Here is a 14,991-nt window from a genome sequence, read left to right as displayed (position 1 = left end):
GAACTCAGTGCTCTGATAATAGTATTTCTTCCAGTAAACCTGCTGAGAGCTGGTGAGAAAGCACTGACCCCTTCGTGAACCTCACAGGCTCCATATGCCAAGGCCTGAATTGCCACCCCGATGCCAGTGAGGTCAAAAAGCCAGGGGAAGATGTTGTGCAAAGCATCCTCTGGAAAATACACCAGCTTTCACATCCTTCCTCCCCCTGGACCCTGGCCTGTGGAAATACTTATGATCTGGGAGGAGTGTTTGTGTGGTGTTGGAAATGAGGTCCCACCTAAATCTGTGTTCTTGCTTGATGTGCTCACATTAAAATTGACAGCAAAATATTTCCATTCTTTTCTGTGTCTTATGCTCTGTGCAACATGTACCTGGCAGCTCTGAGCTACGTGCTGCTTTTCCAGCTCCCCCTTCCCTGCTAGCCTTTTTCTCTCATAGAAATCATTTAAGACAGACATCAATGTCTTCTTGATGTGTTACTTCATGTGTGCTGAAAAGCACATGCACTCTTAGTAAAAATTCTCCATGTTGGTCTTTTGTTCTCTCCTTTCCTATTTTTTGTCCTGTAAAGACATTAAGTGTCGTAGCACAGAGTGTTGCAAGGTTATGTTCATTAGAATAGCCAGTAGCCTGAAGTCGTGATAAGTAGGTAGGATTTTGTGGGTTAATGTACAAATTTATAGCAGACCAGAAAGGCTCTGCAACAAGGGCCCAGTGCTTCATTGCATTTTTGTTGTATTTGCTTATTAGGGTTTTTTTTTTGTGCGTAAGACATGCTGTCATCTTGAGCAGGTCACCCTTCATGCAGATAAACATTTTGATCACGTGTATGGTTAATGTACTATAAGTGTGTCTTTTAAACTACAAGCTCACAAGTCAATTACCAAAATCTCTTGATTTATAACACACTATAGGCAGGACAGTGGGCTGAAAATGTGATTTTACAATCCTGGGGAAGAAGCTTTTGCTTGGGAGTGGATTGTAATTAAGGAAAACAGTTATATTCCTTATCACTCTTTGCTCTGTAGATCACGTATGTTGTCACCTGTGTCTGTCCCTTGCTTTTGTGCTGCAAAGAGAGTGCCTTCTTAGGTTATTTTGTGCAACTACAAAGTTAGACTTTGATGTTCTCTTTAGTCTGTGTCCCTCGTTCAATATGCCGGTGCTCAATGTTACAAATCTCATCGAATTAAATGTGGAGTTTGAAAAAAAAAGTGAAACATGCTGAAATACTGTTGTCTTTTCTTTTTCAGGATAATAAAATTTTCAACAGTGCCTCTCCAAAAAGTGTGATGAGAAATGGCTTTAGGAAACAATACCCAGAGAAGTTACTCCATCATCCCTTGCTTCATCTTTGTTGAGGTGAGTACAGCATTCAGTTGCCAAGCCCACACAGAAGACAGCTCTGCCTTCAGTAATTAAGTCATTTGTTAGCCATGTTGTTTGTAAAGAAGAATGCTTTTTTACTCAGTAACATTAGTATCCGTCTTCATACTCAGTGCTGTCAAGTTCCCCTGAAAACAGTCCTGCACGAGTAAGCCAGATCTTGGGTACATGCACACAAAAGCAACTAGATTTCAAGACTTGCCTCTACCTGATTTACCTACTAGTCCTGTGGTATTTGATAGAGAACAGGCAGTAGCTGCAGATGTAGGTCAGCAATAGGCGATTGCTCACATCTTCCCATTTTTCCTGATACCTGTATCCATCTTGCTGCTGCACAAGGACTAGACCTTGTTTAAGGAAACATATGATCTCACAGACTAATGGTTCATAGGCTTAGGAAGCAACACTCATCTCTAATTTCAGTTCAGGTGGAACATAAAATTTAGATGAGGCATGCCTATCCTTTAAGTGTGATGAAGGAGATGGTTAGCACAAGGGCTGTGAATTAACTAGCAATGAAGTTGCAGGAGTTATTGTTCCCACAGTGGAGTATGGCTCCACATCTTTGTTAAGGGTTGTGGTTTTTTTTTTTAAATTGGCTTATAACTGTACTCTGTACAAATCACTTTTTTGTGGTGCTTCTTTTACTTACCCTAACACTGCCAGACTGACTGAAATCATTATCCAGATCAATGAATGTTCAAATGGTGCTTATAAGGCTGGGATGGTTTTCTTGGCAAGGAGGACAACTCCAGATTTCCAAGGAATATGAAAGCTTGCATCAAATTTAGATGGTGGAGAGGAGATAACTTTGTGTGACCGACTATCTTCAGAGCCAAGTGTCTGATGTAGTTTGGATGCAATACTCACTCTTTGCCCCAAATTATGAGATGACTCATGCTTTTCCACAAGAGAAGCACTAGCAGTCAAAAGACTAATTGTAAGGCCAAGTGTTGTGAAGACTTATCCCATTTCCACTGAAATCTTGGAAGAGTTTGAGTGTGCTGCAGCAGCATGTGTAATGGGCACTGTGAATGGTTGCTTTCCAGAGCTCCTGAGCACTGACCTTTCCCCGGGACATGGGAAAAGCATGCAATGGCATCCGGGACCTCTCTAACCCTTACTGACCTGGAGTTCTCTCCTCATAGTGTCTTCTCCAGCTGGGAGATACCGATCCCTTATATACACTCAGTACTTTCTGTACTACCAGCTCAGCCCCCACAGCACAGTCAAGTGATCCCCAGGTGTTTATCTAATGTAAGTAGTCATTTTCCTTTTGCCTTGAATGGACCTTCCTTGCAGGAGGAATCTGGAATCTGACTGGAAGACGAGGACAGAGGAAAAGCATAATAAAACCACTAGCAGATCTTTCCATAGGCCCTTCCCAGTTGCAGCTACGGCAGACACCAGTGTGAGAAGGTGGCTGAGCCTTGCAGTGCTTCACAGGGATTTGTCACTGATGTAATGCCCAGCTTCCTGGAGAATCTCTGTCTCTACTTCCTGCGGAAAATGAGGGGCTGTTCTGACTGAGAAAGCGAGTCTCTACTTTATCCCATCAGCTAGAGAAAGAAAGATTAAAAATTAGGAAAAAACAGCAGTAAGCTCAGAAGAAACCAAATAAACACCATCAAGAATGAGATGTCTCAAACTTATTGCTTGAAACAAGCAGCTCTGAAGAATTTTAGTCCTCTAAATGTATGAATGATGAGCCTGGTTAGCAGCCTATGACAGAGATATGAATTGCCCTTCTGTAGACACGACTGACATGAATATAAGAATAAATCTTTTTAAAGCAGGAAAAGAATTCTCGCCTCATAAGTGTACTTTCCTTGTCCTTTCATATACTTGCCTTGCTGATTAAAACACAATTTTAAATTAAAAATCAGTCAAAAGCAAAGAGGTGGTGTCTGAAAAGGTATTCTCTTTGCTGCATTTGATGAAAAAATGTATTTCTTCCACTCTTCGACCACAGTATAGATTATTAATGTAGCACTACTGGAACTACAAATTCATAGACTTATGTCAAGCATTGTAGCATTAAACAACAGGAAATGTAATTTCCTGCTGGGATCGCAGAGATGATTGATAGTAGCCATTCAGTCTGAAAAGTCCCTATAAATCTTAAGGCACACTGAAGGTGTTTTTCTTTTCCTACTGCCATGCTCCTGAGACTAAAGGAAGTGCTTTTTAGATGAGCTACCCCGGACACCAAGCCCTGTGCTGGGTTGCCTGGATTAGGATGGGCCATATTTTTGTAGCTTTTAAGCAACCATGAAAATTGATTAGCTGTGCGACAGCTTGCTGCAGTTGCTAAAGGTGCATGCAGGACAGCTGAAAATAATGTTACTTGCTTTCCTGATAACATTTTTCTATAAGAAAACAATTGTGAGGCAGACATGTTAGGTGATCATGTGTAGGAAAAGACAGTCAGTAAATATTTTCATAGGCTTGTTCCCCAGAATGTGCTGCCTCCTCCACTGTCTTCAGTGGAATGTGATTCTGTGACTGAAAGTTGTGAGATATTTGCTCTTATGAAAAAACCTGCTGAGCCTTGATTGCCATGTCAGACGCCCTGCCAGTAGGTATTTGCTGACTGCCCAGTATGCAGTGCGCGTTCAAAGAAGTTGTGATGGCAGTGGTGGAAATGAGGTGTCACCAACAGTTTGGACATTTTAAAGACCATTATGCTTCTGTCTGTACAAATGTGACACGATTTCAGTGGTTATTCGCATTTCCGTTTTTTTCCCATTTCATTTTCCTCACACTGAACTAGCTTGTAGCAGTTCGTTATTATGAAACCTGACCTGAAGATGAATGGCTCATTATAAAAACTTAAACCCTGTGCCTGACTCTACAAATTCCTTTTTATGTTCAAAATATGAACTTTTTAATAATACAGAGGTAGCATGAGATATCTGGTCCGTAATGACAGAAATGTTAAATCAACATTTTCAGTCTCTAATTAGAAACACAATGTCACATTATGTGTAGATTTAAAGGGTAAATAGGAAATAATTAAACTAATTTTTAGCCACTTATTAAATCTGAGTCCCTCTCCCACATCATGCAGGCAGCTTTCTAGATAGTTCTTTATTGTATTACAATAGGTATCATTACAGTCTGGCATTTGTCACCAAATGTCTATGAAGATTTGGTATATTACATTTTGTTAAACACATAAGCAATTAATTAGGACATATGGGAGACTAATATTCTCCTTTTTCCTGCCCCCGTTTGCCGCACTGCTTGCAGCCAACATCAATGAAAGAAGCTTTCAGGAGGCTCTAGTCCAACCTTGGTTTACATGTAAAAGGTTGCACAAGATGAGACCAATTTTGTTCCTCATTCACATGTCATTGCTTTGAGCAGGGTACGGATTGTTGAGTACCTATGAGGACTTCAGCAGAGCTGTTGTGTTATTGTGCAAGATTTGGTCCAAGGAGGGCTATGCTGCATCCTTCCACATAACATCCATATGCGTACTGGTTGAATGTGGGGAAACATAAAATCACAGCTGGCGGAGGTGTGTTTTTTACACAGTGGCCCAATTTTCTGCAGGCAAGGAATACATTGTCAGAACGACTAAGGTCCCTCAGATCTGGGCAACCTCAGGTGTGGAAGTGGGAGAATCCCAGAACTGGCGAATCCCAGTTCTATTCCTAGGGGACTGGTGAGCTGCCCTGAGGGCTTGATTTAGCAGCGCTTTTCATGCTTTATGGTCTTTCTCTGTAATTCTTCATCTCATTTTGGGCATTAGCTTTCTAGGACAAAACTCATGCTAGGGGGATGTAGGGGAGCTGAGCACAGTCTGGCTTTGAATTTGGTGGGTCAAAGTGATTATTCTTGCTTTCGCAGCGTATTTGATGCTTATCATCAGTGACAGGAAGTGTAATGCGGTGTGATAATTGCATTTTCTAATAGATATTGGAAGGATAGATACACGCTATGAGTGAACAGCATTTCCACAGCTACTTGTGTCTTCAGGGGCAAAGGATGGGAACAACTTTGGAGCCATTGCGTCTGTTTGAACGGTAGTTTTAGAAGAAGCAATAAGCAAGAAACATTGGAGGGTTTTCTTTTCCTCCAGAGAAAGACCTCTCATCTCTTCTGCGTTAACAGCAGTTATGACTATAATGGTTCTCTAGATAATAAAAGGAGAAATTTATTCTGGAATTTCTGCCGATGTGTCACTTTCTACTGGCTTTTTCTTCGTCCTCCTTCTCACACTGCCAAGTCCTGGTTGGAGGGTTTGAGTTGTTTCAGGGTGTGAGTTATCTGAGGATTTCTTTTCAAGCACAGTTACTTCTAAACGAGTCAGGCGCATCTGAGGCGTGTCTTTGCACATGAAAACACTGCAATTTTCTGGCACCAGATTTAATTAAATTGCCTTAGACTGATCAAAGAGTTACTGAATACCTAGTGACTTTAATATGACTGATGTAAGTGCCACATTGTGCTTTATTGTAGATTATTGTAATCCTGACATTGACAAGGTAGTAGGGGCAGACTCAAATAAGCAACACCATTAAAACATAAAACATCGGACATCTTTCAAATTCTGTAATCTGAAGATCTTTTTCACGCTAAATCCATTATTCTGCCCTCAGGAAAGCTTTTGCAGGCAGAGTGGAAACTGTTTCTTCTTGACAGCTCAATATATAGCACATTGCAAAGAATTGAAGATTTTCTAAGAAAAATCTCTTCTCCCCTCCCCTCTCATGAATAAAGCGAAAAATACTGCAAAACACAAAGCCTTAGTCTTACATCTATTCTGATGCAAACTTTGATTTGAACTGTTGGTACGTGTCAGTCTCATATGATCTCTTATTTCTACAATCAGTAGGGGTAAATTTTCCTTTACTTTTTGCTATTTTAGTTTAGGATAGATAGAATCATCTTCAAATATCAGTTCAAACGTAATTAAAAAAAAAATCAACTTAGAGAAGCACAGAAGGAAAACATTCTTCTTTCTCTGCCTGCCTATGTTTTCCTGCCAGTATTTCATGTAGTCAAGCCAACAGCTGAGCTACTCTTTAGTAGGAGAATTTCTGCTTTACTGAAATAATTTCTGTAAGTGAGAGAAGTGCCTCTTGAACTCCTTTTTGTCATCAGTGTCACAGCAGGGTTCAGGTACCTATGAAGAATGACTGAATTTAGAACAGTCATGACATATGTGGCACTTTTTTAATTCTAATTTTTTGTTCAGGTGTTCTGAACATTTGCACATTTGAGTGTACTGGCTGGTGCCCTGTAATTTTGAGCAGTGTCTGGTGAGTGTGAAATGTCTTTTTCTGCGTGCTGTGGTGTTCAAAACAACGTTTTTAAGAGGCATAGAATGTATTAGGAGTGACTTTTTATTTGTGTTTCTTTAAAAATAGTCACTTCTCTCGTAAGAAAAACTTACTGATTTCATTAGAGCTTTAGTTATATGATTAAAATTGTATAAAGGATATACAAACATAGGATCACATTTTTGGATATTCCAAATACAGGTTTTAAATTTGGCAAGGTAATGTCCAGTTCTTCTAGAAAACGAAAAAAAAAAAAAAAAAACATCCAGGCAGATTTTAATACAAACATTAACTAAAAGGACATCCCAAGTTGAACTAACTTCCAAATAGTTGCAATGATCAGTGAATTTGTTCTGTAGCAGTATCCAGTACCCACCTTGTGGGGCTTTTTGATTTTATTTCCTGTTGAGGCAGAAAAGAAGGATTTTCCAGCGGTTCACGTGTGCCAGCTCAGTCCTTGCCCTTGCTGTAGATGTCTTGCACGTAGCTGTTTGAGGCCCTGTGACTTGTTTCTCCGTCTGTGCCATGCAAGCAGTAGCGCTATGCTGCTCCACTGGGATGCTCTAAGGACAAAATGCCCTGAGGGACGTGTCATGTGCTGGTGTTGTATAAACTGCCTGTCATTAGATCCTCTAGTTAGACCGACTGTGTGAATTGATGGTGACAGATGCTGTGCAAATTCGGAGGAGCATCTCTTGTAACAGGGTGATGTTTCTGAATAATTCCCATGCTTCAGTCACTGTTGTTTCTTGGGATTCATTGTTTCTGATGTTATTCACGCAGCATATGTATTTGTTTTTCTTTGTTGCTCTTTCTAAATGTCTCTTTATGTTCCCCATTTGCCAGTCATTCCTCATTGTTTGCTCTCTTTGTCTCTCCACCACGTACCTCCTTTGTTCCAGATGACTGGATAACTCCCTATTGTAAAATTGCCTTAATCTCAGTGAATAGGTCTCTCCTGAATGTTGGACTAGTTTTATCGAATTGTTAGGCAGCTTTTGTATTACCTGACTATAAACTAAAACTTTTTTTTTTTCTTTTTAAATATAATCCTTCTAGGTGCTTCGTAATTAGGCAAAAAACACAGAAAACTCGTGGCCAAAATGAGCACTCTGAAAAAAAGCAGATTACTATTTGATATTCCTTAGGTTCTTGAGGATATTTTAAAATTAACATTAAGGGACTGCCCAAGAGGATTAGCTGCTTTACTGCATTTTTCTTTAAAACATAAATGAAAAAAGGATTTATTGTTGCTTGCAGACATGTGAAGCCTATCTTGTATCCTCCCTCTTTATCCTGAAAATTTTCCATCACTAATAATCCCTTTGAAAGCCTGTATAACATCTTAAGGTTTGTACCAATGAATTTGGTGCAGTTTTTCAAGGAAGAGATTAAAGGTATCAAAAATTCTTTGTCTTTATGAGTATCAAAAAAAATGCATTTGGTAGTAGAGAAAAATGTTATGAACATACTGCTTTGTCTGTTTCACTGTGCCCCTAAACTAGCCAGCACTTTTCAGAACTACTTCAGTTTATAATATGTTGGTTTATATAGCCAGGTTTGTAAGAGAAAGAATTGTGGGGTTTTAATTATGAGGCAGCTGGGGAGACTGAATTTGCTTTGTTTTTTGGGGTAGAAATGCATTTTGCTGATTTGTAAGTTTAAAAACCCTGTAGCTTTAGTAAATTACTGCTAGAAAAACTAGTATTTGGAATTAATTTTATAAAGATTTTAAGAAAAATGGTTATAAAACCAGGCACCATTCATGCAAGTTTTCTGTATTACGTGTACAGAACTCTGCAAGCCATATTCGAAGCCTTCTGAGATGGAAAGTGTTTCCAGCAATGACTGTGCAACTTTAATTAGGCTTAAAATAGATAGCAACGTGAAAATACATGAGACACAGTATGTAACATGGGCCACTATATCCCTATGGGAACAGAGTTATATTATCAGTGAAAATTTCTGCTGAGTTTTTTTCTCCTTTCTTTTCAGAAGTATACTTAGATTTTTATGTTTCTTGCAGATTATAGTAGAGCAGTTGATGTGTTACTTTTGCTTGTTTGTTTGCATGCTTGAAAGACATTAGAAATTTTCATATCTTCTCACCCAAGCACACAATATTGAGCTATTTATTTGCTCAGATACATGAAAATTTGGAGATCATTGCAGGTGCAGTGCGTTATCCTATTACTGACTCCTCTGTGACGCAATTGCACGATGTCCTCTGGTCTGCATCTGTGAACATAAGTTTTTTCTTTGGTGTGTAGAAATATCCCTGGGTTTATTTAGCATGATACTTAATTTGCATAACTTACATGAAGTTTTAAAAGGGGTGGAAAGGAATTAATAACCACCCACAAATCCATATCAAGTAACCCTAAATACGACAATCAAGCCTTCCCAGAACTGATCAGTAGGAAAGATCTGAGAAACATCAGAGAAAAGCAAGATGCTTAAAGCATATTTTGCAATATCAAACCCATTCAAACTTTTTGACAAAGGTTTTGACATCAAGAGGATTTTAAAAAATAAAATAGGTTTCTCTAAGCATCATGTCCAATTTCATCAGACTTGCAAAGATCTTGATTTCTGGCTCCTGATCAGCCACTCTGGACATTGAAAAGGAGGCTTTTGTTTTAGCAATGGTACAAGGGTGGAGTCATCAAGACCACTCTTACAGCAAACAGATTCGTACAAGCAATTTATCTTTTAAAGAATATTAGGATTTTCTGCTCTCTAGAAATTCCAACAGAGTTTAAAGACCAGATTTCAGAATCAATCTGCAAAGTCTTGTACTTTCTTTACAAACCTAAGGCATTGTACCAACCTGGAACTTCCCCAAGCTGCTGACAGAACATTTTGATGCCTTTATGTGGGAAGCAGTTAGCTTCTGAATTGTGGTGTCTTCTCCTTCTGAAATGCAAACAGATAATCCAGCTACCAACACCTGAGTAACAAAAAATAAATAAACCTATTATGAATGCAGCAGAACATGGCAACAAATAAAATAAAATACAGCTTTCTGGAGAAATTATACTGTATGTTTCTCTATTTCTAACTCAATTGGCTGGTGCACCTCGAGTTTCATGACATATTTTGTGACTTCTGGAGCAGTCTGAAGGGAGGCCTGCTATTTCCTCTCAGTCTGTCCTTGTATCCCAACATTTTAGCAGTGAACACTTTTTCTCTGATGTATTTTCTTGCAGTCTTACTGCACTTCATTGGTGTATTTCACCAGGAATTTCTGTAAGGTGTTACATATAGTACAAGTATTTCTCAGATCACGTTCCTTAAGTCCAGTCATATACTCTCTCACACAGGTAGTTTTGCATACATCATGTATTTGTTCACAGCTTTGAACTCAGTGGGGCTGTCGAAGAGACTATATGAAAATTGATCCTATGCAGATGTGTTTGGCAGAAACATCTGAGAGAGTGGTAATGCTGGGTATCAATGTTTTGAAAGTTTTTAGATCTTGTGCACATAATGCTAAATAGGCACTCAAGTCTCAACACACGTGAAATCACTACTCGTGATGATGGTTGCATACAACAATGATTAGAGACTGACCTTCATTTTTAGAGTATACAAATCTTCACGGCTTATCTTTCAGCTTGATGCCATGCCTAAAATAATACTTCCTGATTCAGACATTTAGGCTTCGTAAGATTTGGGATATCTGTGACTTTGATATAAATATACAATGATAAATTGTATTCCTTCTTCCTATTTCAGTTTTAAGTTAAAGAGTCAGGAATAAAGATGCACCTTCATTTTGAAATAGAGTGATTTAATGGTCCAGATTTCTATTGCAGATAGATTTTTAGAAATGGTTGTTAGATGAATGATTGATATTTTTAAAAAGTTGTTACACAATTCAAGAAATCAAATGGTTGTTCATAATGGCCTGTAACTTACTTTTGAGCGGTGTGTTTATAGTACTCATTGGGATTAAGATCTGCCTGGAGAGTGGACATACCCAGAGTCCTGTGGCTGGTGGTGGTCTCTAGCAGCCTTGCAGCAAAGATTCTGCATGTTTGCAGAGGGTCAGTGCAAAGATCCAGGCTGTTTCACTCAAAAGTTTAAAACATACCCCAAAACCCTGCTATACACTTCTTTCTCATGTCATTTCGTTTATGATCTGATCATATGAGCAGATGAATGGGAGAACCCATGTGATAGGACATGTGAAGGATAGGCTCTTAGGAGTTTAGAGTAAGTCTGAATCACTTATTAACCTTTCTTAAGTCTACAGCATTATTAACTTTTTATGATTCTACAGTAATTATTGATGGGGTCTACCAAAAATATGCTGCCATAAAATCGAAGCAGCTTGGAAATTATTATGCAATTATTATCACAGAGTAGTTTGGATTGGAAGGGACCTTTAAACGTCATCTAGTCCAACCCGCCTGCAATAAGCAGGGGCATCTTCAACTAGATCAGGTTGCTCAGAGACCCGTCCAACTTGACTTTGAATGCTTCCAGGGCGGAGGCATTTACCACCTCTCTGGGCAACCTGTTTCAGTGCCTCACCACCTTCGTCATATTCCTGGAGATAATGTCAATTTTGTCATGACTTCAATAGGATGATTTCAGTACTTTAAAGGATAGCTACATTTGGTCATGTAATGGCTGAATTATCCCTGTATTTTCTTCTTCAAGCTATTAAATTTTCACTGTCTATCCTAAAAATCAATGATCTATTGTTCAATGAGACTTAATGTCTTGTATCTGAGGTGTAGACTTTGCATACTTGGAAGGAGTTATAATAATAATAATACATCAATACTTGCTATATACTTCATTAAAACACAGAGTTTTAGTGTGTGATTATTTTGTGCAGATGTACAGCATTATTGGATTAATACTGCTTTTATTTAGTCTAAACCATTTATAACAGTCTACTTGATTTTTCAAGACTCATTGTGAGTTTTGCATGCTTCATGGAGAGAATGAGGTTTTGCCTTTAAATCTCCTCTGAAAATAGTTTGTGATACTTTAGTTTTCGTAATGGAACTATAGATCAAATTTCCGTTTGATTTACTGTAGTCTCCAATACTTCATTTTTTATAAAATTATAGCAAAAAATGTGTAAATGTACCTTGTAAATGTAATCTAGTTTCTTGTTAGTGCCTGACCAATATAAGATTCCAGTTATAACAGAGTGAATTAACCTTTCAAATAGATTGGATAGCAAATTACACTTTTATTAGTTTTATAGTTGTGTTAATCTTTGACTTGGAGCCAGTTAAATCAGTAATCATCAGGAATCTTTATGATCTTATTTTAACCAGCCAAAGGAAAAATCAGTGCAGCTCTGTTATAATGGTGGAAAACGTACTGAAACTCTCAAACTGACAGAATTGTGGGAAAAACTTGCTTTATACAGCATTGGTTCCATATGAATATATACCAGTAGTGGTTTATCATGATGAGTTTCAGGATTTCATTCTTATTGCAAGAGTCTGTATACAGAGAGAAAGGAGAAAAACAGTTTGAGACTTGGAAAAAAACTCGAGTAGATACGATTTGAACAAGAAAGGCAGCCAAGGTCAACCAAGTGAGTAAGTGACTTACGTCTATACTTCTTTGAGTTAAAAGAAAGGTATAAGTCTCACATAATAATTTAAGTGGGATGGGATCTCTGGAGCTCTCTAGGCACAGCATGGCTCAGAACAGTGGCAGCTGGAATAAGATCCTCTGGGCCTTGTCCAGTTGAGTTTTCCTATTACCTTATTAGGCAACCTGCTTAGTTTTTTAATATCCTCATAGGAAGAACACCTGTCCTAATATTCTTTCTAGTGAAATCATGTAACCTGATGTGAAGGAGGAAGAATCTACGTCCAATGGCAGTGAAAAGAGAAGGTAGGACATAACAAAAAAGAGGATGGGTAAAGGAAAGCAGTAAAGGAATGAATCATGTAAAAATTCCTCCTGAATTTTAGAAGTATGTGCAGTTGGAACCTTAAGACCAGTTTTGTCTGTCCAGCCCCTTTTCTTGCAATAATTTCACCTAGGTATTTGCATGGCCAGTATGAAAATGCATGTTGATTACCAATAGTCAGTGTGTTGATTTCCTTGTCCGCATTCTGTGTTGTAGACCCCAACACGTTAGATAAAGCTTCCTATTCCAAGCCTTGCCACTTCAGTCTGTTTTGCAAATCAGTGTGCTGTATTGCTCTGCTGCTTTTTCATAACATCTGCATCCCAAAGTAATTTTCATTGGACTCTTCTCTGTACTATCTACTATTTAGCTTCTTATGAAAAGCACGTGTGCATCTTAATGCCTCCTGCTACTGCGCCTTGGTTTAGTAAGGCTCTGAAGGAGATAAAACTGCCCTTTGTGTATATGGAGACTTATTATAAGAGAATCTTGAGGAACATCAGTAGTGTTAAATCCAGGTTCAGACAGACTATTCTTGAATTAAACCCAAATCTCTTCCTGATAAATAGCCAGAGCAAATAGCAGTGAGTATTTCTACTTGCTTTGACAGGGCTAACATTGAAAAGAGAATGGTATCTTTAAGTGAACGGGACAACTGTGATCCCCAGAATGTAGAGATTTTATGAAAGTTTTCAAACCTCAAGTTTTCCCTTCTTCCCTACCCTGTGTTCACAATTATGTAGCAAGACAACTACAGATTCTGAAAAATGAAGTGGTCATTATTAATTTTTTAATATGACTGCCTACCAGTGATAAAGAGTTGTCCGAAAGGATTGGCTCAAACACATCTTGCAAGCAGCAGATGAGATTCAAACTGATAAGGTAATTGTTTTTTAAAAGCTTCTTGTTCAGTTGGAAAAATGTTAGAGGCAAATAAAATGGATTTTATAATGCATTATACATATTAATAAGACTGTATCCATTTAGCTGAAGTAAAATATCTTTGATAGTTTCCTATTTAATTTAAAACATTGTCTCTATTTGATTCTTATGATTGGTCTAAGAGCCCTGCAATCTTGATATCAGCAGATACTTTCTTTTGGCAGTAACTGCTGCATTCATCAATGTCTAATGACTATAAACCTGCATTACTTTATTAAATAACATTGGTCTGGAATTGCAGGCAAGCTTAAGAATTTTAATGAATGCTGCTCTACTAATGACAAAGATTCAGAGTTCCAGCCACCTCCAAGGTTGTCACCTGAGGGGGAAAGCCTTTATACCTTGAAGAAATAGGCAATAGAGCAAGCACCTGAGAAGATGATAAAGTCAGTGTTGTTAGAGTAAGACTAGATTTGATTTTCCATCTTCTACAGATGTTTTTGAAATACTGGATTCTGGACTGCCTTAGTAGTGAGGGACGTGGTGTCTTACTGGACACAGCAGTCCAGTGCAAGGGTATTGGAACACAAAATACCTAAATACAGAATGCATCAGGAAATTTCCATCAGAAAACTGAGTTTTTAAAGTAATTTCTAATTTGCTGTATTCACTGAAACTCTGGTAGTAGATATCATGTTGTCTCACTAGCTCACTTACGAGGCAACTAGAGATCCTGAGTTTTTAAGATTCACTGTTGTGGCACAGCTTGATACAAAACCCATAAATTTACCCAAGTCTGTGCCTACTGAGGCATTGTTACTATTAAGACTACCAGGAAGGTTAAGGAGCTGCAGTTTGGGTTTTTGTGGCAGGGCTCCTGCTTCTAGAAGATGGCCTCTCTGCCAGTCTGGAGGCTTGGTTCCTTGTTGTTCACAGGGAAAGCAAACTGGGAAGGTAGACTTGCAGGGTCTGTGGCATCTAAAGACATCAAAGTGCTTCACATCTAGTAAGAGGATACTGAGCTGATTTAGAAGAGAGAGGAAAAGAGCTGCTTTGTCCAGAACCCAAGCAGCCCTTGGACCCAGGAGGATGATGTCTTTCACCAGTAGAGTATAAGGCAGTTGTGAGCCAGACCAAAAACCTGTCTTGGCAGCAGGGCTCTGAACATCTGTGGTAAGCAGGAGATAGCTAGGAGAGGATATAAAATAGGTCTATTGAATGGTGACTATCTCCAACACAGTATTGATACTTCCCCTGGTCAGAGGGAGTGTCATTGTATTTAATAGCTTGTGATAGATTTTTCTTCCAGGTTTTTTAACAGTTGCTTTTTAACCCTTGTAATTTGCCATCACCATAATTCAAATGTCAGGGACTTTACAGCTTACCTATGCCATCTATGTTTTTGTTTATTCACCTGATAGCTCCATTTAAAGTCTCCTACATCTAATGGTTGAAAAGACTGCAATCTTTCCCTGTTTACCTGCGCCTCTATGCCAAATACAGCTGTTTGCACAGCAGCTTCTGGGCTCTGCTTTGAGACTT

At 38.6% G+C, this 14,991-nt stretch overlaps 1 protein-coding gene across 1 annotated transcript in view; it reads left to right on the top strand.

Annotated features, from left to right (window-relative positions):
* The first annotated feature begins 1,299 nt into the window (after positions 1 to 1,299).
* The window catches only part of PLPPR1 (phospholipid phosphatase related 1), a 75,268-nt gene continuing 61,576 nt past the window's right edge, over positions 1,300 to 14,991 (top strand). The window contains exon 1 of the mRNA XM_086629447.1: positions 1,300 to 1,362. Within this exon, the coding sequence (XP_086485573.1) occupies positions 1,300 to 1,362 (63 nt within the window). The remainder of the gene's footprint in view (positions 1,363 to 14,991) is intronic.

Source organism: Tauraco erythrolophus, chromosome Z (genome assembly GCF_009769465.1).
Source record: "Tauraco erythrolophus isolate bTauEry1 chromosome Z, bTauEry1.pri, whole genome shotgun sequence".
NCBI classification, from domain to species: Eukaryota; Metazoa; Chordata; class Aves; order Musophagiformes; family Musophagidae; genus Tauraco; species Tauraco erythrolophus.
Note: the sequence above shows the minus strand (reverse complement) of the source record. Positions and strands in the feature narration are given on the sequence as shown.